This window comes from Catharus ustulatus, chromosome 4, assembly GCF_009819885.2.
Source record: "Catharus ustulatus isolate bCatUst1 chromosome 4, bCatUst1.pri.v2, whole genome shotgun sequence".
NCBI lineage: Eukaryota > Metazoa > Chordata > Aves > Passeriformes > Turdidae > Catharus > Catharus ustulatus.
The window spans coordinates 71,990,219-72,015,938 of NC_046224.1; the positions used below are offsets into that span (position 1 = coordinate 71,990,219).

Here is a 25,720-nt window from a genome sequence, read left to right on the forward strand (position 1 = left end):
TTTCCAAAATTAAAAATTGCTGGATAAAAGAGTGCTTTTACTATATTTATTATAACAACGCAGTCACAATAGACAAAGATTGGAAGACTTCCAAATCACTTCAGCTAGGAAAGGTGTATGTAGACACACATGAGCAGATGGCCTACAAATGATTTTGTTGAGCCAGGGGATCGTGACTAGCTTTTAAGGTTTTGCAGTAGGATGCATCTTGTGTGTAAATTCCTATATGAGGTTTTGCCAGTCGGGGTTCATAGATACCACTGGACTGAGAAACCTTCTTGTTTCAGACCAGGAGAAAGACTGAGACAAAAGCAGAGTGACTGAAGTGGTCAGACAGGCAGCTTTGTGAAGTTGAGCATATGCAAGTGAATTTAATTTGGAAAGGGGAACCAAATAGAATAACAAAGGGAAGGGGGACAGAGTAAGGTAGTTGAGGGTAAGATGAGCAGGGTGTGGAGTGAAGCAAAAGTGAAAAGAGGAGAAACTTCAGGCAAATAGTCATAAAAAACAGGAGTCCCATCAACGATGTCAAGCAAAATTTGTTCTGTATTTGATATAAATATTTGCCTGTTCTGTAGGAAATAACATAGGTGATTTAAGGGGGTTGCATTCAGATTTCATATAGATTTTTTTAAGAGTAACCTTGTCTGTAGTGCTTAGTGTTGATGCTTAAATTGCACAATTTAAAGTAATCACAAGATCAATAAAATGTTGGTATGTATTTCAACTTCAGCATAACTTGAGATACATTTTCTGTTTTGCTTTGTAAAAGATGTTACCAGCTGTCAAAGATTTTAAGAAGAGTTTATCCTCTAAAGTATATTTCAATTTGTTTTTCTCGCTGCTTTTTTGTCTTTGTTTTTCTATTGTTCTGTAAAACATAAGATTAAATTTTTAGTTTGGACGCACAATACACAATGAAAGGGGAAAAATGAGCAAGGGGGCAAGTACAATCAGAAGTTTTCAGCAGTTTGATTAATGAGGAACATGGCAAAGACTGGTATTTCCTTTTGCGTTGTTATAGAAATAGCATTTCATTTTTTTCTCAAAATGAGTTGTGTTTGGTGGTAAGTATCAAAGTAGATTTAAGAGACAATAAACTGTATCTATTAAACATTCAGCAGACAATGAGCTAATCATGAGAGGCTTGCTTGCTGCTGATCACTTGAGAATTTGTACCAGGTCAGTCTCCCAGAATCCAAAAGAAAGATATGTACCAAAAAATTACACTTCTGTGTAGCATTTAGTGCAAGGATATCTTGACTCCAGACATCCAGACTCTTACAAGTCCAACAAAATGTGTTCATTTGGACTCCAAAGAAGAGCTTAAATGACAGTGCCATCATTCTGCTTAGCTGTGCTGTAGTTCCTTCCCAGTAACTTTTCAATTCATTGACCATTTTCAGCCAAATTTGACACAGGGAGAAGAAGTCTCAAAGATTTTGTAATTTACAAACTTGATTAACATCCACAGCTGGGTAGAGGTGAAAAGAGCCCAGAGTAGAGCTCCCACACAGGGGAAGGTAAGGAGAACTGAGCTGTGCTGTATTTTGTTTGGCTGTAGCACACACATATGGCTGGCTGTTCAGAACATACGTACTTTCACACTGGTCCCAGCTGACTCTTGCCTGGAGACACCACGGGGGAGGCAGGCTGCAGGAAGAGATTGTTACAGGGTTGAAGGCCATGCTTAGAAGATGGAGAATACAAATCCAAACCACACAGATTTCATTAGTCAATATAGAAGGGGTAGTAAAGCAGACTCACATGCTCTTCAAGGGTAGCCATGCTGTCTGCAAAAGAAATCACTTCTTTACTGATGAAAGAATATTGAAGACGCACAGTAGTCTGAGAGTGGATGTAGCAGCATAATTTAACAAAAAAATAGTTGTTAAGCTAATTTAAATCAATTAGTTTTTTCTTTTAAGGGCACGTGGCAGCAAAAGATCTTGATCTTATATTCTCTTCTGCAGCAAGACCTTTGTCTTCCATGGCATGGAATCAGATTTGCCCTAACAAACTGCACCACAGGGCAGGCTTATAACCCAAAAAATACCTGCTTATTTTAAACCTAGAGGTTTTATCTGTTCAAAACTGGAATGTAAACATAACCAGTTCTCTTACTTTACATTAATAATTGAAATAGCAATTCATTTTGTTTGCTACTCTGTCTTCAGATCAATTTGAGTCAATAATTTCTTGGGTTTTCTGTTGTTTGAGAGAGGTAGGATTCTTTGAGGATGTAGTTATGGGTTACAATTTGTCCTGCTGATCCTACCTGAATGTAGTTTCTTGATGCATAGCCCATCCTTTCTCTACAAATTAGTTTTACTGTATGGTTGTAAATGTCCTCAGACTGCAGCACTTGCTCAGACATCTTTGAGATACAGGAAGACACACCTTCATGATATTTCTACCTAAGACCTTTACATGCAGTGGAAAGATGCCAAAGAAATAACATACTTGTCTTGCTCCTGAGTAGTTAACCATGAGAGGAGGTATTGTTTTATTTTTAGCTTCCTTTCAAACCTGTGACTGGGCAGGTTCCAGCTTTTGTGGAACAAGTAATTGAGAAAGGCAGTTCTATTACCACTGGTCTTAAACACAACTTGAGGTATCTCTATAGAGAGTAAAAGACAGCTAAAGGAATATATACGATAATGATTGTATGGTATAACAAAAAAAGGAATCCTAAATGCAGGTCTGATTTTGATTTTTGTGTGTCACTGGTTTTCTTTGTGCAGGAATCAGAGCAATAGATTTCAATAAACTTTGTCACTGGGTAATTCCATGGTTAGTTTGTTCATCTCCTAAGGAGCTAAGTTCCAAGAGACACATTCCTGTACAGGGAAAATTTCAGTTCCAAGTTTATTTTTAATCCCCTCCACCTATGTCTACATATGTCAAGTCTCACAGAGTATGCCATATCTAGATGATCTGCCTTCTTTAGTTTAGTTCAAAGGCTTGTAGAGGTATGAATTCTTCAGGATGAAGCTTCTCAGTAATTATCACGTGGGGAGATAATCAGGAAAATGACATCTTTAAACACAGAAATTAGCTGGACTGATAAAATCTTTCACTTTATAAGGTAATATTGTTGGAACACTGCCAGCAGCCAATGCAGAAGGCAGCATCTCAGGTAAAACTGTGTTAAATCCTGGCAAGCTTTGACAAACCCCAGCATCTGCACATGCTCTTTGCTGCGCTCACAGAAACACAGGCTCCAGCATGTACAGACATGCAGTCACAGCCATGGGTTTCATGTCTATGCAATTGGAATTCATGCTGGTTTGCTGCTAATGGAACAATCTGAGTTGCTAATCTTAAACATAGCCAAAAGGAAAGCCAAACCTAATTGATGATGTGTCTTTTAAATCTTACAAGCAAGAGGGTAACTGTGCCATCAGTGTGCAATCTCTTTACAAATTTGAGAAATGTCTTCTGTTTCATTAAATATCATGAGTGGGAAGGAGGCGCAGAATTAAATACCTGAACAATCTTTCATTGTCCTAATGCTCTAGGTAGGTATAGACTCAAGGTAGTATATTAAAGGTAGGTGTAGATATACTCAAGGTAGCTATGCAGGACATCATATTCAAATAACAACTAATAACAAGGATTATTCTGTGTTTCTGACAGCCAGATTCCAGTAGGGAGCTGGTTGGACACTAACAGGGATTATGGCTCACTGCAGGTTTCTCACAAGTAGAAATGTCTGAAAGCCTTCACAAGTGCATAATTCTCAGAGATACTGAATTTGGCCCACACTTCCAAAGAAAAGTCTGAGTTTTTCTATTATATTTCTATGTTATTAGGGACAAAAATGTTTCTAAACATTCTAAATATCTGTTGCTTTTGCATGTGCTTCCAGTGAAACATTCAACTCAGATTAAAATGGGATAACTCCTTTAATGCACCGACACACTGCCTCCACCACATACTCATTTGTCACAAGTACAGTCATTCTATTAATATTTACTTAATGTGGGGTTTTTTAAACTCTACATTAAAGGATTAATAAAGCTTGTTTAGACTGGTTAGAAAAACCAAAATTACCCCACGCAAATATTCTACAAAAAATGAGAAAAGAGTCATGATGTCATGGTTTGTGCTTTGTTTCATGGTGGAGGAACAGACTTGTTGCAAACTCTTTGAGGAAGTTACTGCAATGAGCACATGAAGTAGACTGGATTAACAGAGAGAATGCACAGCTCATGATCTGCTATCTGCTGTTTCTTAGAGAGCTTCTCTAGAGATACAGAAACGTGTGATCCCCATGAATAAAACATGGTTTCAAAAGCTTTCCAGGGTAATGGTTACCAGAACACTAGCTGTCCTGCAGAAATGCTTAAGAAAGGTATGTACTCTCATTAGAACATACAACTTCGTGCAACCTTTCAAATAAAAACATTCTGTAAAATATATTATAAACAATGTCTGCAGTTAAACCTGTGGGTTTTAAATTTATATGTGGAATTCCACAATAAAGAGTTTGTCAGAGCTGGGCAGCACTCCTCTAGGCTTTACTAGCTGTATTGCAGAGCATGTCTCTGACTTTCCTCTAAACTTCGGGAGCAGCATCAGTTCTGGTTTTTCTCATGTCATAATTTAACTGTGATAAAATCTATTAATTTGGTCTGTAGTGTTGAGGTGCACAAGCAAGCTACCAGTGTGACCTGCAGTGAACACCAGTGAACATAAAATAACTTATTTTCAGGAGCCTGCAGGTGAGAGAGTGCTTTGAAGCAGCACCCCCATGAACGAGGAACTGAGCGATTCTTTAAAGATTAACTATGGCTACAGTTTTGGCAGGTGAAATAGTGTACATGTGCAGTTCGAAGTGAAAGTTCTCAGGTGTTGGTTATGTTAGAAGCAGTTCAACTGTGGTAATTTTCTTCTTTAGCCAAACATTTAGTGATTGTAGAATACAGGCAGAAGTGAACTATATGGTACCCAGGGAAAAAAAAAAGTAATGAAAATACAGTGAAGTCATGGCAGGGCCATGAAACAACCAAAGAGAGCACGTTTAAAGAAATTCTGATGCTGATTGTTCATATTCATGGTTAAAACAGGTTTATCTGATTTTTTTTCCTGGTGCTGTTTTTTCTTTTAATATAAGTGCCTGCTGTAGCAAGGTAAAGAGAAAAAGAAAGACTTAAATAATGACAGGAAGTGAAAAAGGCATTAACAGTAAGTGTATCAAAGGACCTAAAGAATAATTGCAGAAATTCTGGGGTGCAAAATGGGAGAGGTGGGAGAGATCTGATATTTCTAGAGTAAAGTCTAATATATGACACAGGGAAGTTGTTTTTAGGTGCAGTACCCTTGCAAATGTTGAGCTTTAGACCTGCAGCTCATAGACTCTGGTCTGCAGAGCCAGGGCCTCCACAGTCATTCCTGGCTTTCAGTCAGGAGCTGAAGAGTTTGTGGTGGCTCTTGAGTAATTTTGAGAATTTACACCAGTCTGAAGGGTTTGGGACTGTTCTTTTGCATGGTGGCTATTGGAAGAAAAGAAGAGCGTTGTTAAAGGTTTCAACAAGCTGTGGGGGCTTTGGGGAAGGTATAATTGGAGGGCTAGGAGTAATTTTATGGAATCTGTCCAAAAAAGAAAAAAGTGAAATGAAGGTACCTTCTGGGAAGAAAAATTATAAAACCTATTGGGTTGTGGATTTTTATCCAGTTTTCTTCATTCCAGCATTTTTTCTGCACATGCATGAAGAAGGTACCTGTCAGGGTACATGGTATTTTTTATAAGCAAAATTTGAATCTGACATCCAGTTCCTATCATTGCTAGTTCTGCTTACAACTCTGGAGGCTTTAGACAAAAGCACTTCTGACACATCTGATTTGTCTGCACTGCTCATTTATTTTCTCACAGGACCTCGTGGTTAAACCACTTTGTTGTTCATACTTTTTACAGTGATGTAGAAATGCTTGCCCTAGGATCTGAGCCATAACCTCATGAGGTGGGAGAGGATTGTATAATAGCACCATGACAAACCAGCTCAGGACTGCAGGATGTTGGAGTGGTTCCCCACAGAAAAGTAAACGGTTTGTTTTTAAATCATTACAGCAGCCATTTGCTCTAGAAATTTCCATCCTTTTGGACAATTTTTTTTTTCTGTGGAGTAACAATAGGAGAGAAACTCAGTTCATGTATTTACAGTTATTTTTAAAATTTCTAAGCAAAAGTTTGTCATTAGCAGTCCGGTCCTAAGCAGAAGTTTTTTATTTCTATGTTTGATATAAAAAGAATTGTAAAATATTATAATATTATATATTTTATTTGCAACACTGCTTGAACTTTAAATGTTGGAAAGCAATTCTTAGTGGTGTCCATCAGGAAATAAGTTGCTTTTCTTCTCTATTTTGATTTTTGCCTAATCCCAACAATATATGCACAAATTTGGTCCTTTAATGAAATCACAATACTGGTTTTGACATTTTCTAGCCAAGACTTGTCACAAACATGCACACTTCAATGAACAGGAGCTGCAGTGGGAGCTCAGGTTGAATTAAAGAGAGAACATAGAAAATACTCTTCTAGGTGAACTGATCCCATAGGCTTGTCATCATCAGGACACTGCAGAGGTTGTTTTGGGTTTAAATGTTCAAAGGGCTGTGATGGAGCTGAGCAACTCAGCTGTATTTGGTAAGTAGGAGGTATTTTGGAATTTATCTTGTGCTTCTTCTGAAAAGCTGAGCTTTGAAATCTCAAATAATCTGATGTAAATTCCAAATAATAGGAATTGCAGCACATTTTAGGTTGGAGTAGACCTCTGTGTCTGGCCACCTGCTGAGAACATCACTAATTAGAGCAGCTTTTGCAAGGCCTTGTCCAGCTGTACTTTCACCATCTTCAAGGATGGAGATGCCACAGCCTGTTCTGGCATTTGATGCACTTCATTATGAAAAGAATTTTCCTGATCTCTAATCAGAATTTTCTGTGTTCATTTTACATATATCATCTCCTGTCCTATCCCCTCCAGTGGCTTCATGTCCTCTATTCCCTTCTGTCAAGTAATTTAAAAGAGCCTCCTCTTTTTCAGGCTAAATGAGCCCAATTACATCAGCCACTTCTCAATACCTGCTGCAAAATATTAATAATATGTTGTTCTATTTGAATTCAAATGACAGAAGCACACAACCTCTTCAATTTGACTTGAGAATTCTCTCTGAGGGACTCTGCTTTTTGGTGACCATACCCAACCCAGTGGGAGGTGTGTGGCTTCCCTGAGGCGTGGGTAAGAGACATCATCAAGAAACTTCCCAGCCTGGTACAGCCCACTGATTGTTACCCTCTTACAGTTTTCTGAGTGAGCAGCAACAAAGTCCCAGCAAAAAGGAGGAAAACTGGGGAAAACTGGCCAAGGGATCTGGAGCACAAGTTGTGTTCTCCTCTGTGCTGCCAGTTGCAGGGAATGATGGAGCAAGAAACAGGGAAGTCATGCAGATGAACACCTGGCTTCAGGGCTGGTGTAAACAGCAGCATTTTGTGGTTTTTGATCGTGGGTCAGTTTATACAGCACTGAGCAGATGGGGCCCACTTGTATCAGAAGAGAAAAGGGATCTTAGCTCAGGACTCAGCAGGGCTCATTGAGAGGGCTTTAAACTGGATTTGAAGTGGGTCAGGGGCACAACCAGGCTTGACAGAGATAAGCGTGGGGCCAACCTGCTGGAAAGCAGCTCTGAGGAGAGGGTCCTGGTGGACAACAAGCTGTCCATGAGCCAACAGTGTGTCCTGGAGCCAGTGGTATACTGGGGTGCATTAGGAAGAGCACTGCCAACATGATGGGGATGATCCTGCCCCTCTGCTCTGCCCTGGTGAGGCCACACCTGGAGTGCTGTGTCCAGTTCTGGGCTCCTCAAGACAGGAGGGACACAGAGCTCCTGGAGTGGATCCAGTGGAGAGTGACAAAGATAATGAAAGCATCCTGGAGCATCTCTCTTACAAGGACAGGCTGAGGGAGCTGGACTTGTTCAACCTCAAGGTGAGACAAATTAGGGGGGGCTTTATCAATGTCTGCCGGAAGGGTTGCAGAGGATGGACCAGACTCTTCCTGGTGGTGCTGAGCAATAGAACAAGAGCCAATGGGCAGAAACTGATGCACAGAAGTTCCACCTGAACATGAGGAAGAGCTTCTTTCCTTTGAGTGACCATGCACTGGAACAGTTTGTCCAGAGAGGCTGTAGACTCTCCTTCACTGGGGATATCCAGTGAATTATTGCAGTGAATAATTCACAGTGAATATCCAGTGAAACTTCTGGAGGCAGTCCTGTGCCATGTGCTCTGGGATGGTCCTGCTTTGGAGCAGGGAGGTGGGAGCAGATACCGTGGTCCCTTCCAGCCTCACCCAGTCTGGGATTCTCTACAGTGTTTATATTCTCTACCTATACAAGCTAACATTGTTTGGGTTGTTGGTTTTTTTTCACATAATATAAGACATGCTGCCTCTATCTAAGAAGAGCTATGTTTTCTCTCAGGAAAGTTGAATGTGCTGTAATATCATTCTGCTAAACATCTGGGTTTCAGTAGATTTTCTGCACACACACACACACACACACACACACAGAGAAAGTCGTGTAAGAATTTATTATTTATTATCAAAACAATAAATTTCCAAGGAAATGTCAAATGGTTTAATATCAATTGCTCTCATTGCAAAGAAGAAACTGTTGAACGGACAACCTTAAATATAATAGAACAATAAATATTAAGAAAGTGCCTTTACAATATGCTGGTTGTTTAAGGATTAATGTAGCATGTTTCAAGTAGTGATTTATGAATGATGAGTCAGACTTGGAATTCAGAACTTACTTGACAAAGCAGAGCAAACAATATAAAAATTTTGCATGATTAAATTGCTTATTGCTTAAGCTCAATTTACTATTAGCTTTTGTTAAATTATTCCAAAATAAAATCAAATCCAGATTCAAACCCTGAACCTTCTCTCTCGTGATCTGAATAGAGACGAGTAGAATCTGCATTCTCTAGCCTTGACATGGTCATTAAACTTAACTTTTCAGTGAGAAACCATAGAGTTATGAAGGGATTGAATCAGCAGCTGGCATTTCTATGATCTTTGAGCTTTCATTTAAGGTGTTTAATTTTAGTGCATATCTGATGATTTCATCTGTCTAACTGTAGATAATTTACTCTGTATCCTATCTAAGGTAGGTCAGGGTAGCTATTTGACTTCCTTAGAGAACAAGGATTTCACAAAGCTCAAAGTTGGGCTCTTTGTGCCTTCTGAGCTGGGAGGAGAAATGCCATCAGTCAGTTCTGGGGCCACTTCATGTGCGAGCTCCCAATGACCCTGGCACCCAAATAATGGCAAGGGAGGCAGCACTCGGCTTTGGAAGGCCCTGACCCAGGTCTTTTGGCTGCCCACAGAGCATCATTGCTGCCCGAATGACCTTTGTGAGCCCTGCTGGGGAAGTGGGACATTGTTCCAGGTGCATTTCTTTCCTTATTTCTATGTGTTTGTAGGTGCTCAGGGACCTCATTTCAGGGTAGTCTGTTCAAAGGGCTTTATCTCACTAACACTCTCCTTTGCAGACACAGCCAGGTAATGTATTTTAATGTTCTTTGCAATTGCTTACCTAGAATGGTATTGTTAAAGTCAGGTGTTCAATTTGTTCTTACATAATTTGTACTCTATTGTGTCTTTTTAAAAATCCTATCTCCTCTGGTACTTGGAATTTCCTAAGAAATTGAAGAAAAAGAAACTTGTTTCATACTTTACTAATTCTTTACTTGACTGTGTCCAGGTTTTAATTTTATAAACCTTCATTATGCTACTTTTTCTTCCCCAGTATCTATTTATTAAAATTTTAATTTCCTGACAGGATGGCTTTTGTATAATTCACATTTTTCTGACCAGTTTCAGAATTTTTATGTTCTTTGATGTATCAATTGAAAACTGATTTGCATCTTGAAACTGGAGGGACTTCTTAAGCCATAACCTATTTTCAGCTTGTTTACTTTCTCGTTTTTTAAAACTGACTGCTTTCTGAGGGCTTTCTTGGGGATTTCTTAGTTGGCTTAGGGACACCTAACTCATGTTTTCATTGAATTATTCTCCAAGTTGGTGTCTGAACTGTAATCCCAAGAACCTATAAGAAGAACTTAATTTGTTGTACAGCACAAATTTTAGTAGGTACAAGTCAGATGATTGCAAAACTAATTTAGCCTTAGAGGGAACAGGTTGGAATGTGTCTCCACAGTTTTCACCAATTCTCTGTGCTAATACCAACTGATGTCTAGGCATGTGTCTAGTTTTTTCCCATGTATGGATTTTGGACATGCAGTTGTATAAATACCCTGTTCCCTTTAGTCCCCATGATAACATTAGAAGGCAGACTGAGATTCTTTTTTCTTGCTTTTTTTAATAGACTCAGAACCGTATGAAGCTGATGGCTGACAACTATGAGGATGACCACCTCAAATCCTCATCCCATTCCAACCAAACCAACCACAAGCCCTCCCCTGACCAGGTAATGTCTCTCTCCTTTGTTTTTAAAGTAAAGCAATTTTTACTGTGAGGGCTGATAATTTTGTGTCATAAGTAGTTTTCCCTGACATGCTTGCAGTACCTTGGAACAAAAGTAGCATTCCAGAATGCAGTTATAAACCAGAACTGGATGTTGCCGTTGTGTTGGCTTTGTGTACAGCTCCTGAAATGTGAATGAGCCTTGTGAAATGTGAAAGTTGCTGGTACCAAGCTGTTGTTAGGTGGGTGGAGACGAGGAGGTTCATTGAAAAGGAACAAAAACTTCACTCTCCTAAAATGCGAGATTTGAGTCCTGTATGACATAATCAGATTTTAGTCATTCAAGTTTACTGCTTGAGTGTGTGGAGTGTCCAGGACTGTTTCTTGTCTTCAGTAGCAGGAAATCATGCTCCAGGATCAGCTTTCTGATCTATGGATTGCATATGAGCAGTTCCCTTCATTTCCCATGAGGAAATCCCAGCCTCGGTGCCAAATGAGTACAGACTGCTCCCTCACAAACTCAATGGGCCGTGAACTGAAGGAAAATCAATTTACCATCTCCAAAGCAGTGAGGAGCCTCCTGTGGCATTTACAAAGTACAGCCATGTGCTGATAACTATTAGAGAGATTAACCATCCCTTGGGTAGCACAGAAAATGCCAACATAATTGCCAACATCCCATGTTGTAATCTCATCCACTGCAGTTTAATTAAAATATTAGCCATCATTAATCACTGCCTCGATGGGGTGAAGGAATGCTTCTCTTTGTCCTCTGACACATGTAGAAATTGGTGAGATCTGAAGGGAAGCATCTCACTCTAGACCTTTAAGTAGCAGCCTAGTGATACACAGAAATAATGAGTAAGGTACAAGAGGAAAATGGCAAAAGCCAATTATTTGTTCACCCTGCAAAAATAGATCTTGAAAAATCTCCTTTCATGTATCAGAAGAAGCGTATACAAAGAAACAACCAGAAAACTTCTCATTTTCAAGGGCACTTGCCTTTGCATGTTGATTTAATACCTTCCTCCACTGTACGTTACACTGGCTTGAATTTTCTGAAGTGTTTTTGGAAGATCTTGGTGTTTCACTCTCCTTTTTCAGCAGAGTGAAATTATTAATGCTGAAAATTAAATGGATTTCCTAATCTTAATTTGGCACAAATGTTAGAATATCTGTTGTTGCTACACTGAAGTCTACAGAGAGCTGAAGCCATTTCCAGCATGTAACTTTAGTACATGCTTGCAAATGAATGCAGCATAGTGTTCACAGATGAAGTGGAAAGATAACACGTAAAAACACAATAAAATGTAGACATTTACGGAAATTCTTGCAAAGAACCCACAGGGAAGGGTAGTAGGGAAGAGAGGGGGTGGGAGGAGGCTCTGATTGCACTTCCCCTTTGCAAAGGGGCATTTTGAATGCTGACAAAGCCTACAAGGGAGCAAAGCAAGCTTTACCTCAGGGTAGCTCAGAATACTGTGTGAGGAATTGAAACACTTTGTACTACTGTTTGTACTTACATATGTGCTTTAAATACTAACCAACTCTTTATTTCATTCCCCTGCTGCTCTGTGGCTTTCCTCCCATTGACACCTGTGCACCTCTAGGATGAGGAGGAGGGTATTTGGGCATAACCAGTCAGATGCTCTTAACTCAGCCATTTTGTTCAGAACGGTGAGAACCAACCTCTCCTGCCAATAGAAAAGTTTCCAGCAGTCACTCCCACACCTTGCTCCTGTGCTGTGTGAAACCTGGCTGTGCTCCCTTCCCATTGCTTCCATGTCTCTGCATGAGAGTGTTTCTCGTGTGGTTATGTGCACTTTGTGATTTTCTTCTTCTAATCATCCTGCCATTGTTTCACCATGTTGTGGGGAGAACTTTCCAGGGCATGTAATTGAGTTTCTGTGCAAGTACGAGAGAACAGGAAATGTCTTTCATATCATTTATCATTGACTTCATGGAGGAAATGTTTTCAATCAGGTTCTTTTTCAAAGCAGTTTGCACCCTAGCCAAACCTATGTGTGCTTTTTCGATTCTGGTTTGTAAAGAATTTGCTCGGAGATAATGTTCCTCCTGAAGGTTTTAAGCATGTTGAGATCTGCTGCTGAGATTACTGCCATGCACACTGACCTTACTAGTCACAGAGATTTAACAACTCACAATACAGGATTCTCTAGATGGACTAGGAGTATGAATTGTCTATAAATGTGAAGGCGAAGAGGAATATCCCCTTAACCTTCCTCTCTCCCTTCCATCTCCCTCATTCTTCAAAACAATGGGGGAGAAATTTGGAGCTGTTTTTCATTTAAAGTACATTTTGGTTCTCTGTGTCCATGTCCACAATTTATTTTTTTTCTGCTGTCAAATTGTCCCCACAACAACTCCCATTTCCAAAAGGGAAGACAGTACAGAGGATGGAGCCTCGCTCCTCACACCTGTTCTTTCGCAAAAAAACCTCTTGCTGGCCAGGAGTCAAATCACTACAGTACACAGGATTCACTTGTGCCTTGGAGTATCAGTTTTAAAGCAGAATACATTTCTCTGAAGTACTTAAAAGTATTTTAGATGACTGATGACAGTTTTTAAAAATCTATATGCATCCTTTTCCTTCTTCATTTATCCCTTTAGGAAAAAAACATTTCACATGAGTTTCTGTGCATTTTTTTCTAAGAATTTTATTTTTTCCTATCAGTTACTTGAAAGAAAACTGAAAATTTCTGCATTTCTGAAAATCATTGCTTTGTACTAGATTTGTAAAACATTCATGAGAGAATAAGGCACTCTCATCTCTTACACTTGCTCGATTAGGTACAGATTTACAGTCTGTCTGACTGTATGGATCAAATCCCTCTTTACAAGCCAACCATCTGAAAAATTTAATCCAACTGTGACAGTGTCAAACTTGAATTTCATGCCTTGGGGTTTGAACTGAGAAAATCTCTTTAGCGGAGAAATTGATAAAGTGCTTCATTAATTTTCACTCGCTGTTGATTTCACATTCTTTTTAAATCACCCCTCTTGCAATGGTTGTGCGCTCGTGTATGTTGTTAAGAGTTTTAGAGATAATGCTTGTAAAGATCAGCTGAAGCACAGAAATTAAACAGGGGAGATCAGGTAAGTAAATGATAAAAAAGAAGAGGACACTCACTATGAAGGTAGGAATAATTCTGATTTCCCTTTTGGAGCAGACATGGAGTTTGTGTAGAAAACACTGAAATGTATCTTTCCCATGTGGTGATGCATTTAAGAATGCAACTGTGCTAAGATTATGGTTTTTTCATAGTTTTCTGAATTAATGGATGGTTGACATTAAATACAGCTTGTCTCTCCAGTTTGAGACACTTTCCTCAGGAAAGCTGTTAGAGAGTATCCCAGTCAAAATAATGAGTCAGCCAGCAGCCTTACCTTCCACACATCTCATCAAAGAACCTTGTCAGCCTTAAGATTGTCGTGCATACGTCAGCAGGGAAAGTATAAAGGTGATGGATGCTTCCCAAGCCAGTTATTCCCAACAGAGTACTATTCCATGTTCATTTTTTAAAAAGTCCTTATTCTCTTTGTAAAAGCTAAAATGATGTAAGTTAGAGTCCCTAACCTGCATGTGCTAAATTAAATTTATGTATTACAATGATAAAATGTAACTAATAGCATGGGACTTGGCAATTAGTTTGTTTTTTAAATTTCTTTCAGGTCTGTGTATGCAATCACCTCTAGTCAATATTGAAGATTAAATGGAGACCAAAAAACTATGGGTTTTTTTTTCATTCTTTACATCTTAAGACTTTTCCCCTCCAGCATTCTGGAACTGACTGAATTTTGTATTTAATTGTGCCAAGTCTATACATGACAGCATTATCAGATAGAGCTCCCCTGAAACGGAGCACTGTTCATAAACATATGCACCCTCCCTGTAATTTCTGAGGATGGTAGTTTACATTTCAGTTTATAGTTCAATGTAAATACCATCTTTCATCCTGAAATAGTCTTTCCTAGCATTTTTCACTAGGCTCGTTTTCTTGCTGTCTGAATTTCTTATGACTCCTTTTATTCCCCAGATGGAGCTCTATCCTCCTCTACATCCAAGTCAATTCCGGTGTGATTTCACATGAGGATGCTCTTTGGTCTTTCTCATATGCTAAAGTGCTCTGGCCAATGGCTTAATTTGTTATTACTAACTTTTATCAAGGATAATACATGCAAAAGGACAGATGTGTATATGGGTGTATCTCCTTGTAAATCTGTGCCAGGTGTGTGCCACATGGGGGAAGGAAAATAAAAGCTTCCATACAGAGATTTCCCAAGCTGCTAAATTCACGCAGTTGTCTTGTGAAGCACAGCTGTGCTACCTAAAATGGGAGAAAGTGTGGTGTGGTTCAGAAATCTGCTTCATCCACTCACGCATTCATTAATTGAAAATTATTATTATTATTATGCTTATTAGAGCAACAGTGGAATGGTCAAAGAGCTAGCATGGAACTGGAGTGCATAAAAATGGGAATATTTCAAGATGATGAAAATATTGGCAATTCCTATTACCATAAAAATATTGTAGACAAAAGGGTTCTCCTTTGTGACATTTTTCTGTAATACTTTGACAGATTTTTAAGTAAGAAGCAGTAAGCATTTTGAGTTGAGCACTGAAGGCACTCGCAAAATTTAACACTTACGATTTCAGAGGTGATGTCTGTGGTGGAAAGAGGGGCTAAGTCCTGACAGAAAAATATTTGGCTCATCTCACAAAGCTTAATATAATCTTTACCAGAGCAGTCAAATTACGTGAAGTTTTCATCGGGATCACTACAACACTACAAATGTCTATACTTTGGGAAGTTTGAGGAGAACACTGATTTTTTGTTTCCTACATTATTTGATTCTGATTTCTTTTAGTGAAGTAAATAGTTTTTCATGGTGAGTTCCATGTTTAAATTATACAGGCATTCATTCAGTACATAAATGTGGTCCTCTCTCCACAAGACACAATTTGTACAGAGCTGCTTGTCCTGCTGTCACACTTCAGAAATTCTCAGTGTTGTCACTCACTACACTGTGACCTCATAAGCCTTTTGACTAGATTTATTTTCAATATGGTCTTTTATATTGTTAGATCATGTAAAATGGTCAAAACCACCAGGCCTTCATACCTGACTCATATTACATTGTAATTTACTGGACATGGTACTAGACCACGATTCAGAAGATAAATTCTTTCCTGGTATTGTCTCCAACCACTCACTTGTTCTCTTTCTCCCTGTCTCAAGTTGTCTAATTGTAAAATGAGCTGAAGTTTTTTGTAAAAGTGCAAGTTCTGATTGGGAAAAGTGCTGTATGAGTGCAAGGTATTATTACTGTGCGATATTTGGAAATTGTCTTGTTAAACTGATACGATGGTGATTCTAATACCTCATTTTGAAATTGTTCCCAAAATTGTGTTAGACTTGTATTTGACTCTATTACTACTTCTTATTTTTTTTCCAAGATCCTTTTCCTTCCCAAGAAAAGGGAAAATAACCCATATTTTCTAGGAGCTGCCATTCCAGCATGCTGGACAAAGCTCTTTAGACCACTCTCTTGTTCTTTTCTGTCATCTGTTGTCTTCTGAAGAGTCATTTCTTCCCCTCTCTAAAAATCTACAATCTAATTGTGTAGTATAATAGTGATATTATTACAATTTTTCATCCAAGTCTGTGGAAGCATTGTGAAAGTGTCTTGTGCTTCCTTGGAGACATACCCTGTGCAAAATTTGAAGGCAGCTACATGAAATAATCTCACATTGCTTAAACTTGTCAGAAGTCAGCTTCTGCTCCTGGTCCTTTCCTTCTTTTGGAGAGCAATTGTTGTGTTAGCTTTTTTTTTATTATTATTATTTTACTGTTTAATAACTAATATATGTCAGAAAGAATGTGTTCATACAGAATGAATGTGTTCTCTGTCCAAGAATGTTATATCTATGAGCACAAAAGGACTGATCTTGATACATTGTTCGTCTTCTTTCTGATCCCAGAATGATAAAACTAAGGTCTCCAGATGGAATTTTGTAATCTGCAGCTCTGGGATGAATTAAACACTCACAACAGAGGTGTAACTGGACTGTATCACTGTCTTCCTATTATTCTTGCAGATCAAAGAAGAACACAAGTAGATACTTACAGTCTAAAACATTCAAAACAGATGTCTGGTTTCTTTTTGTAGAGATTTGTGCTTTTCAGCAAAACAATTGCAAAAAGGCCATCGTTCATTTCTGCCAGATGAGATTATGCCAGGTCTGTGTCTTATTTTCTCTTTTGATTTGCAGCTGAATATAATCTTCTACTAGTGGCTTGGTCTTTGTATCAAGTAGGAATTCTGCACTCAAACATTATATTGTTTCTGGCCACTTCCAGGAGAGTTGTTCCTTGCAGTTTGTGTGGTAGTCTGTGCTATCTCCCAGTTATTCTGAGCTCTGGCACTCCCAGACAGGACACTCAGAGACAGAGGACAAGCAGCTGCAGCCAAGCCCTTTTAGTTGTCAGTTAGGAGGAAGGAAACTGAGGGAGACGGGAGATGAACAGTGTTAGAAAAATAATCAATCCCAAACCTGCTTTCCAGTGTATTAGCTATGAAAATAAACTCCAGAGAATGCTAACTAAAATAAGAATTGTAAGGGCATGTAGCCAATCTAGACACTGCATTTTCCTGGCTGGTAGAGCTCATAATGACTGATGGGCATGTCAGGATTTACATCAGGAGTTCCATCTCACAGTGAGCTCACTATGAGCTCTCCAACTACATCTGATTGTTAAAGTAATTTTAGATAAGAACTACTATATATATGCATTTAAATAGGTGTTATTTATTTATGCATTTGAATGTAGAACAAGCAACTCCAAAAAGACTTCTAAAGACAGATAAACTTTCACAAGTCTTTGCAGGTAGAGAGCAGAATGAAGACCTAGAGTTAGAGAAGAACAAGACCAAGATTCCTATCACCTACAGACAGGGAGGTTGTAGTTCATCTGAACAGGAAAAGCACTGATTGTGTTCTCTGCTAGACTACTTAGGAAATAAATACCTTCTGGTTTGCATTAGCAGTGGAGCAGACAGCAGGGAGAGAGCAGAGCGCAACCCTGACACATCAACATTGCCGTGGACACACTCTCCCAGTGCCTTGCTGCGATGTTCTTCTTTCAGGAAAAGGCATGAGTGTGAGACACTTTCCTTTTATCCGTTGTAATAGGAAAAAGCAACAGACAAAATACAGCACAGCAAGAAATGTGTGTACTCTCGTTCACTCTTGCATAGACAACATGCTAGAAAGCTTCAATGCATTAAAAATATATGCTGGTTGTTCTTACGTATTCCCAAGGTACTATATTTTTGTAGAGAAGGAATCAGCATAAGATCTGACTGATTTTGTGAAATCAAAACTTGCCTAGTTACACCTACAAAAGTTGGATCGGGGAATGCTGTTTAAATCCACAGTGTCGTGTACAAGCTGCAAACAGTTGTTAAACTATTTTTGCTTACTGTGGGACTACTTTTTTTTTTCCGTGATGATAATTGTCAGTATCATCAGTCTGACTACCCAGTTTCACAGCTTTCTATAATTTAATTTATTATTCAAAATTTAACCTGGTAATTAACACAACTTACAGGGGCAAAAAGTTCAAACAAAGGAGATTTTAATAATAAAGAGGTGTGAGGTGTGCACAGTGCACTGAGTTTATTTAGGAGTAAGGGATGGAGTGAATGCCCTTGCCTTTGAAAGGAAGGGATTGAGGAAACAGGTAAAATTCAAGCTGTGTGTAAACACGCCCTTTAGCTCTGCTGAGGTATCTCATTCCCAGAAGTTCATTTTCCCCTTGGTCCAGTTACAAGCTCCTCACATCAGTATTTGAGTTCTGATCTCCAGCAATCCCTGCTGTTCCTCACATGGTTCCCTGCCAACTTTGCTCCGCAGCCCACATAAATGAAAGTTGCTAGTGTCATGGAAAGCACTTCTGGATTTGTTATGTCTAAAAATATTTTAGAACTACTTGCTGGTTTTGAGTGCTTTAGGAACCCTACCAACCCACTGCAATTCTCTGCCTCACCTACATGATGGGGAAAGGATTTTATTTAAACAGAGGGAGCTAATGACAAAACTCCTTTCCCTGCTTTGTTTTTTCTGTTAATTTTTTTCTGGTCTGGATTTTTCCCAAGGTGAAGAGGGTGAACTCTGGAAATCATTAATCCATGGGATTTGTTCATGGTGTATAAAAATTTCAAAAATAATTTGCTATATAAAAATGATTTCCTAATTGATTCTGTCAGAAAGGAACTGAGTAAGACAGCTATGTCAAAATAGCCAGAATCTCTTTTAGCTCTTCACGTATATTGTTCTGGTTTATGAGGAGAAAATTATGAAGGTTAAAGTCAAAACCTTTTCTTTTTTTTGTCTTTAAAACAAACCTAAAGAATACTGAGCTTCTCCTTGAGCTTTTGTGTGGGGATCTTCTGAAGAAACCAAGTATCTCTGTGTATCAGTGAACTGAGCTGAACTGAACTGGGGTCAAGATGTGTCTTTTTGAGAACTTTCTTCTGTTTCCATTTAAAATAATGAAGGGAAGACATCAGTGATAAATTGCTCTGACTTTGGGAAAGCTTTGCACATTTTGAGCCAAATTCATGCCTCATAAAACTCCATTGCATTCAGTGGTTACGATATTATTGTTGAACCCTTGTGTTTGTTGCCAAACAAACACAAATGGTCTGAGCAAGAAGGCATAATTCAATTTGCCATGCAAATGCTTCCAGACTGTCACTCACTATCTTAGTTTATTTTCATATCTCCCAATATAAGATATTTAGCAAGAGAGGCAAAATATCGTTGTCTGGCGATATCTATAATAAAACCCAGATACAGGGAGGTATACAGATATTTGTCAGGTCCTTTAGAAATAATTTCTTTTTAACAAACAGATGTGTTTACACAATCTTTGGCCCCATCTTCTCCTGTGCAGTAGTAGTTTGGGAAGTGGGTTTTGTTGGGTAGCATAGTTGAAACTGTGTGTAACCAAGTCTGAAAATAATTTTCCATGCACATGACAGATGTGGTTGATAGGAGATAAAGGACTACCTGCACTGTGTTTCCAAACTTATTTGTTATGTCTAGTCTGAAGTTTTGAGGAGGTGTTTGGTGGTGCTTTGGGTTTCTGCTTGGATTTTTTTCAGAATTCTTTCTTCTTTTGTGCTGTGCAGGATTTAAAATGAACACTCACAGTGTGTAGACCAGGGTGGCAAGCTAGATCATTTCTCAAATTACTTAATTCCTTGAAAACTTTCAGATTCATTCCACCTACACTTCTTTGTAGCACTTTTAATACAAAAACACTGTCATTTTTACCTCACATTGTTTACTTTGACACCTGAGATTACTTGTTGGTTCTATTTTATTTTCTTCTTGATGTAGCTGTACTTCCAGGGAGGCTTTTTTCTCTCAGATATTTAGCGATTCAGGGGTAAGTTAAGAAAAATTACTGAATTATTTGATTGCAAAATGAAGACCACTTACCAGCATCACTCTGCCCTTTAGGGTTCTGTTCATACACAAAGTATGTGCAAGTAAGGCAGTGGGGCTAATAGGGGGGCATGACAGCAGTCCTGTCAGTGCCAAATGTACATATGACACTTTATATTGCCCTTGCTGTGTCAAAAATTGCTATTTTCTCCTTTTTTTTTCAAGATAACTGCTGTTGATCCATGATCAGCTTCCACATTGATGCATTATTCTGACAAGTAAAGCAAGTTGTGTAAGGAGATAATTTTTACAAGATCAACTGATGCAGTTGCAAATGGCAACTGCAGGTCTTTTAAGTAGAAATGTAGAAGGTATTCTCTGAAATTAGTAAACTTCATTACTTGGTTCTGAAAAAGAAAAGGGGTTGCTTCCTTCAGAGAAAAATGAATTGTTAGCAGGGAGAAAGGTCAGGTCATTAACCCTTCTGCCTGGAGAAGGCATAATTTAAAGCTGGTGGTTGTGGTGAACTGCACATGGATTAAACTCACTCTTTATTCTGCAGATGTCTGTGGACATTTGCTAGTTTTCTTTTCCAAATAATCACCTATGTATTTTTTGCATGTTTCCACTAGACACTGCTGTGTATATATAGGTATTTAAATGCAGAGACTTAGCATATAAAAACTTGAAATTCAGTTACCCCTATGTCAGTTGACCATTGTCCAGCAACAGGACTACCATAGAAGGAGCAGTGTTATTTCATTCTAAAGCTCTTTTGCCCCAATGACTTGTAAAACTACAATTAGATTCACATTTGTCTGTCAAAGATGGGGTTTTTTTATATGTACAAAATCGCAAAAAAAATTCAAGTTGAATTTGGAATATGTTCACAAATACCTTTATTAATTGGTTGAGTTGGTTTGGGTTTGCATGAGAGATTTGTCAGGCATTTCACATTTCTGCCTCAGAGTTGTGGTGATTTCCTTTTTTAGTGAAACACTGTCAACCTTAGCTGGCCATTAGCAATATTCTGAAGTTGAGGGTACATTAAGCAGACTTCATTCCATGCATTGATGAGGATGGCCTAAACCTATCAGGGCAATTAATGAATGAGGGCTGCTTTAGAAGATATTCCTGGGTTTGGTCTGTTTACCCACTGTTTTCCTAGAAAGCTCTGCAGCTCAGAGCTGATCATGAGAACACGATGTGGGCTATGAACCCAGCACTGCCCTGCTTTTCCACTTAGCAAATGCTCTTACACCCTCTTGAGATAAGGCAGGGGCAGCTCTGCTGTGTGGGAAGCACAGTACCTCTTGTTAAGTGGCCAGTTCCAATTAGATATGGCAGGAACGCAGATATAAGGGCACTTCCTACTTGACTGGCAGTGTTTAATGGATCCCAAGTGAGGGGAATGATTGCTCTATGAACAGCTTTGGGAGGGCTGCTAGTTAAGAACTTTCACACGCCTCATTTGGCCTTTTTCCAGCTCAATGTAAAAGGGGGAAGGGTGCAGAAGGAATGTGCTTCAAAAGGGGGTTTATCCCTGAGGAGTCAAATTCAACTGTTTTATGAAAATCTTCCATTCTTACTTGCTAGATAGTTCTGCTCTCTCTTCATCAAGAAGGGTTTCTGTTCACAGAGAATAGCCAGGAAGGTTATCCAGACAGATTTTTTTCAGACTGGAGTCTGTGTATCTGATGGATACTAAAGAGACTGTGGTATCCAAAAAGAATACAAGGCAGCTACTACACTGATTGGGATAGTTGTTATCTAGCTAGTTATTAGACATTGACTATTACATTTTTATAGAACAGTACTTTCTTAAGATGTGATAATCCATCATTTTGCCCTCTGAGGGCAAGCCAAATGGTAAGAGAGATAGGAAAGACATCTGTTAAATTAGAAGCATCCCTGGTTTTCACCTGCACAGGCAATACACTTTCAGATCATAATCTTGGTAACAGATATTATATCAAATTGCGGTACATAGTGCAAATTCAGTAAATAACCATATCTGATGAACCTAATTGGCTAAAGACAGTTTTGCTTGGTGATGGAAGTGAAATGTAACTGTGTTGATTCTATTAAAATATCTCTTGCTATTGCTCTGTGTACAGGACAGCCCTGCTGCAGTCTGCAGTCACTGATTCACAGATTGAAGGATGGAAGGGACCACAGAGGGTATCTGCTCGAAAGCAGGGCCATCCAGAAGGTTCTGATATAGCCCCAGTGAGGGAGACTCCACAGCCTCTCTGGACAGTCTCTTCCAGTGCATGGTCACTGCACAGGAAAGAAATTCCTCCTCATATTCAGGTGGAACTTCTGTGCATCAGTTTCTACCCATTGCCTCTGTCCTATTGCCAAAATCCTGGCTCCATCTTCTGACACCCTCCCTTCAGACACTCAGACAGTGATAAGGTCCCCTTCTCAAGGCTGAACAGGCCCAGCTCCCTCACCCTGTCCTCATAAGAAAGATGTTCCAGTCCCCTCATAATTTTTGTTGTTCTTCAGTGGCCCCTCTCCAGGAGCTCCATCTCCCTCTTGTCTTGAGGAGCCCAGAACTGGACACAGCACTCCAGGTGTGGCCTCACCAGAGCAGAGCAGAGGGGCAGGATCACCCCCATCCTGCTGTAAATGCTCTTCCTAATCCACCCCAGTATACTCTTGTCCACAAGGACACACTGCTGGCTCATGGACAGCTTGTTGTCCACCAGGACCTCCAGGTCCTTCTCTGCAGAGCTGCTTCCCAGCAGGTCAGCCCCAGCCTGTGATGGTACATGAGGTTATTCCTCCCCAGGTACAGGACCCTGCACTTGTCTGTACTGAATTTCAGACACTTCTTCCCTGCCCATCTCTCCAACCCATCAAGGTCCCTCTGAAGCCCTACACAGCTCTCTAGTGTACTGGCCACTCCAGCTTTGTGTCATCAGTGAACTTGCTGAGGAGGCATCTGCCCCTTCATCCAGGTCATTGATAAGTTAAACAATACTGAGCCCAGTACTGACCCTTGGATAACACCACTAGTGACAGGCCTCCAACTAGACCCAGTGCCACTCACTGCAGCCCTCTGGGATCTGCCCTTCAGCGAGTTCTCCATCCACCTCCTTTTCCACTCATCCAAAAGCATTATTTTTAGATGAGTGTTTATATCTGCAAACAGAGATTGCCCCAAGGCTGCCCAAGTTTTTAGTAAAGCACATGAGCTCACTCCTTCTCTCTCTTGCAGGTTTCTTGCCTGTCTCCTCTCTTTTGGCTGTCCATGGCTGTGGCAGCACCCTGATGTGCTAGTATGGGCTGCTGAGCTCGACAGGACACAAAGCCTGACATTAGTCAGCTGCTTAGCCATGCCTCTCAGATCCTCACACTCTATAGAAACTAATGCATGTAAAACTGTGTTAGAAACAAAATAAAGTGAGCCCTGACAGCCTTATTAAAAGGGGTCGAAGCCAGAGTCTTTGTTGAAAGTAATGCCAGCACCATGTTTTGTTGACTCAGAGATTATCTCACTCCTTATTCATTAGCAGGGTCAGAGGTGTCCTATTGAAAAGATATCCCCAGCCCACTAACAAACAGCAGGTGCAGCCTCTGCCTGGGAATATGAACAGAAGTTGCCAGAACTTTGGCAAAGCTTCCCAGCTCTACTTGCCCAGCACCTCATTTTATGGAAAGGAGGCCCTAAGCCCAGTTCTTCCCTAATTTTTCATCAGCTGCAAACCTTAGAGGTTTGCATTACTGCGATTTGGAATATGAGCCCACAAACATCTAGAGCAAATGAAGCAGTATTCCTGTGGAAGGCCACAGCAAAGGATGCCATGTAGAGGCACTTACGCACTTGAGCTCTATGTTTTTGTAAAAAAATGAGAAATGGTTCTTCATATACTTTTTATGGGATCTGGATGATTCTAGTTTGGATTGCTTTGAGAAACAATGATTAGATTCAGATTGGGTAAAGTAAAATGAAATAAAATAATACTTTATTAAAATCCTTTGATAGCAGTTTTTTAGTTTGCTGTATAGACTATGGCCTGTTTAGTAAAAGTCACTGCCTTTTCAAAAACTATAGAAGACTGTACCTTAACTATGTAAAACATTATAAAAAAATCAAATGTTAATCTTTTGGTGACGATATGTCTCTATCCAGTCTCAACGGTAGAGATGTGGTTGTCCTAGAATTGTTGTGTTTTGGCATCATTTGAAACTATTCTCTTTAGACCATGTTTATGGCATACTTAATTTACAATGAAATGCTTGTTGGCAAAACAAGCTGAAAATCTGTATTGACGTTGCCTTTTGGACAAGTTGTGGACAGACACCTTTTAATAGAAAAATCTATTTTTTTAAGTAGTTAAACTGAAGTACTGTTAGATCATCAGTAGAGTTAATGCATTCAGTTTAATATTGTTTCATTTTTCACCCATATCATTGTGATTTGCCAATCTAATCACACAGCTGTCATCACTGCATGCTTTCACCAGTGCCCTTGGTTTCTGGATGGTTGGTACGTGATGGACAGGAGCACAAGGGAAAGAGTGTTCAGGTTTCTTCCACTGTGAAACTGAACAAGATTGTACATCACTGCTTGGGTCTCAGGCTGTTCTCACTGTCTCTGCTCTGTTCTTTCAGATCATTCAGCCCCTCTTAGAACTTGACCAGAACCGCAGCAAGTTGAAGTTGTACATCGGCCATCTGACAGCCCTGTGCCACGACCGCGACCCCCTGATCCTGCGTGGGCTCACCCCGCCTGCCTCCTACCACCTGGATGATGACCAGGCAGCCTGGGAGAAGGAGCTGCACAAGATGACCCAGGAGCAGGTGAGTTTGTGGGCTCAAGTTCTCAAAACGACCTGAACTTGCTGATTTAGGTGTTACTCATGGGCCACACCAAAATGTGGTGAAACAGTGAGTGAGTGGTGGAAGCAGGTAGCAAAGATGAGCTCTTCAGCTGATAAAAAATTTTTTTAATCATTGCCATTTTTTATTATTTATTATGGAATTTTATCTGTTCTTTTATCTGTACTTGGGGCTATTCATCTCCACACTCATGGGAAATCAAATGGCAAGATACCGCTTTTGCCGTGTTTTAAGTGTTAACAAATTTTAGCTGCTCTCTGTAATTCAATGTAGTCATCAAGATCTTAAATCTTTAATTATATAAACCATTTATATTTTAATCAACATCTTTATGAGTCTCTTTATATAAATGAAGGCAGTGTCCTTACCTGCTGTTACAGTAATTTCTACTGCTCAACCCACCTTACCTGCATGCCTGAATCAAGACTGGATTCAGTGTGCTGGATGTGATACACCCATGCTTATATACACACACATAGTGACTTCAGAAACCCAACTGTGTATTTCCAGGAGTTTTGGAATATAGAACTGAAAGGGTTTAATAGGAGTTTGTCAGATAAAGTCTCCACAAGAGGTTGTCAATCTAGTTATAAACCGTCTACTGAAATAATCTTTCTCCCAGCTCTGGTAATGTCTTGCCTTCCTTTATCCCTTCATTGGCAGTTTTTTGTTTCTGGACTATAATTCACCATTCCCCACAGCCTTTACTATTCTAGTCCTCTATTACTGAATGCCCTTTATTTTTTGTTTTCTTCAAATTAAGCTACTACAAGGAGCTTATACCAGAACTACAAGTGACTAGTTTTGTCTTTTTAACCCTGACTTTTGATTATAATACCAAGTCTTTCACTATTTGCTTTCGTATGTTTTATACCAAACTCTATCCAGTGCACACAAG

At 39.5% G+C, this 25,720-nt stretch overlaps 1 protein-coding gene across 13 annotated transcripts in view; it reads left to right on the forward strand.

Annotated features, from left to right (window-relative positions):
* Nucleotides 1–25,720, forward strand: part of ERC1 (ELKS/RAB6-interacting/CAST family member 1) — a 282,848-nt gene that overhangs the window by 240,109 nt on the left and 17,019 nt on the right. For 12 of the 13 annotated variants that reach the window (XM_033057010.1, XM_033057019.1, XM_033057014.1 and 9 more), the window contains 2 exons: nt 10,396–10,497; nt 24,595–24,783. In XM_033057010.1, the coding sequence (XP_032912901.1) occupies nt 10,396–10,497; nt 24,595–24,783 (291 nt within the window). Of the gene's footprint in view, nt 1–10,395; nt 10,498–12,103; nt 12,171–24,594; nt 24,784–25,720 lie in introns of those variants that run through there. The other variant, XM_033057022.1, reaches the window with a different exon arrangement.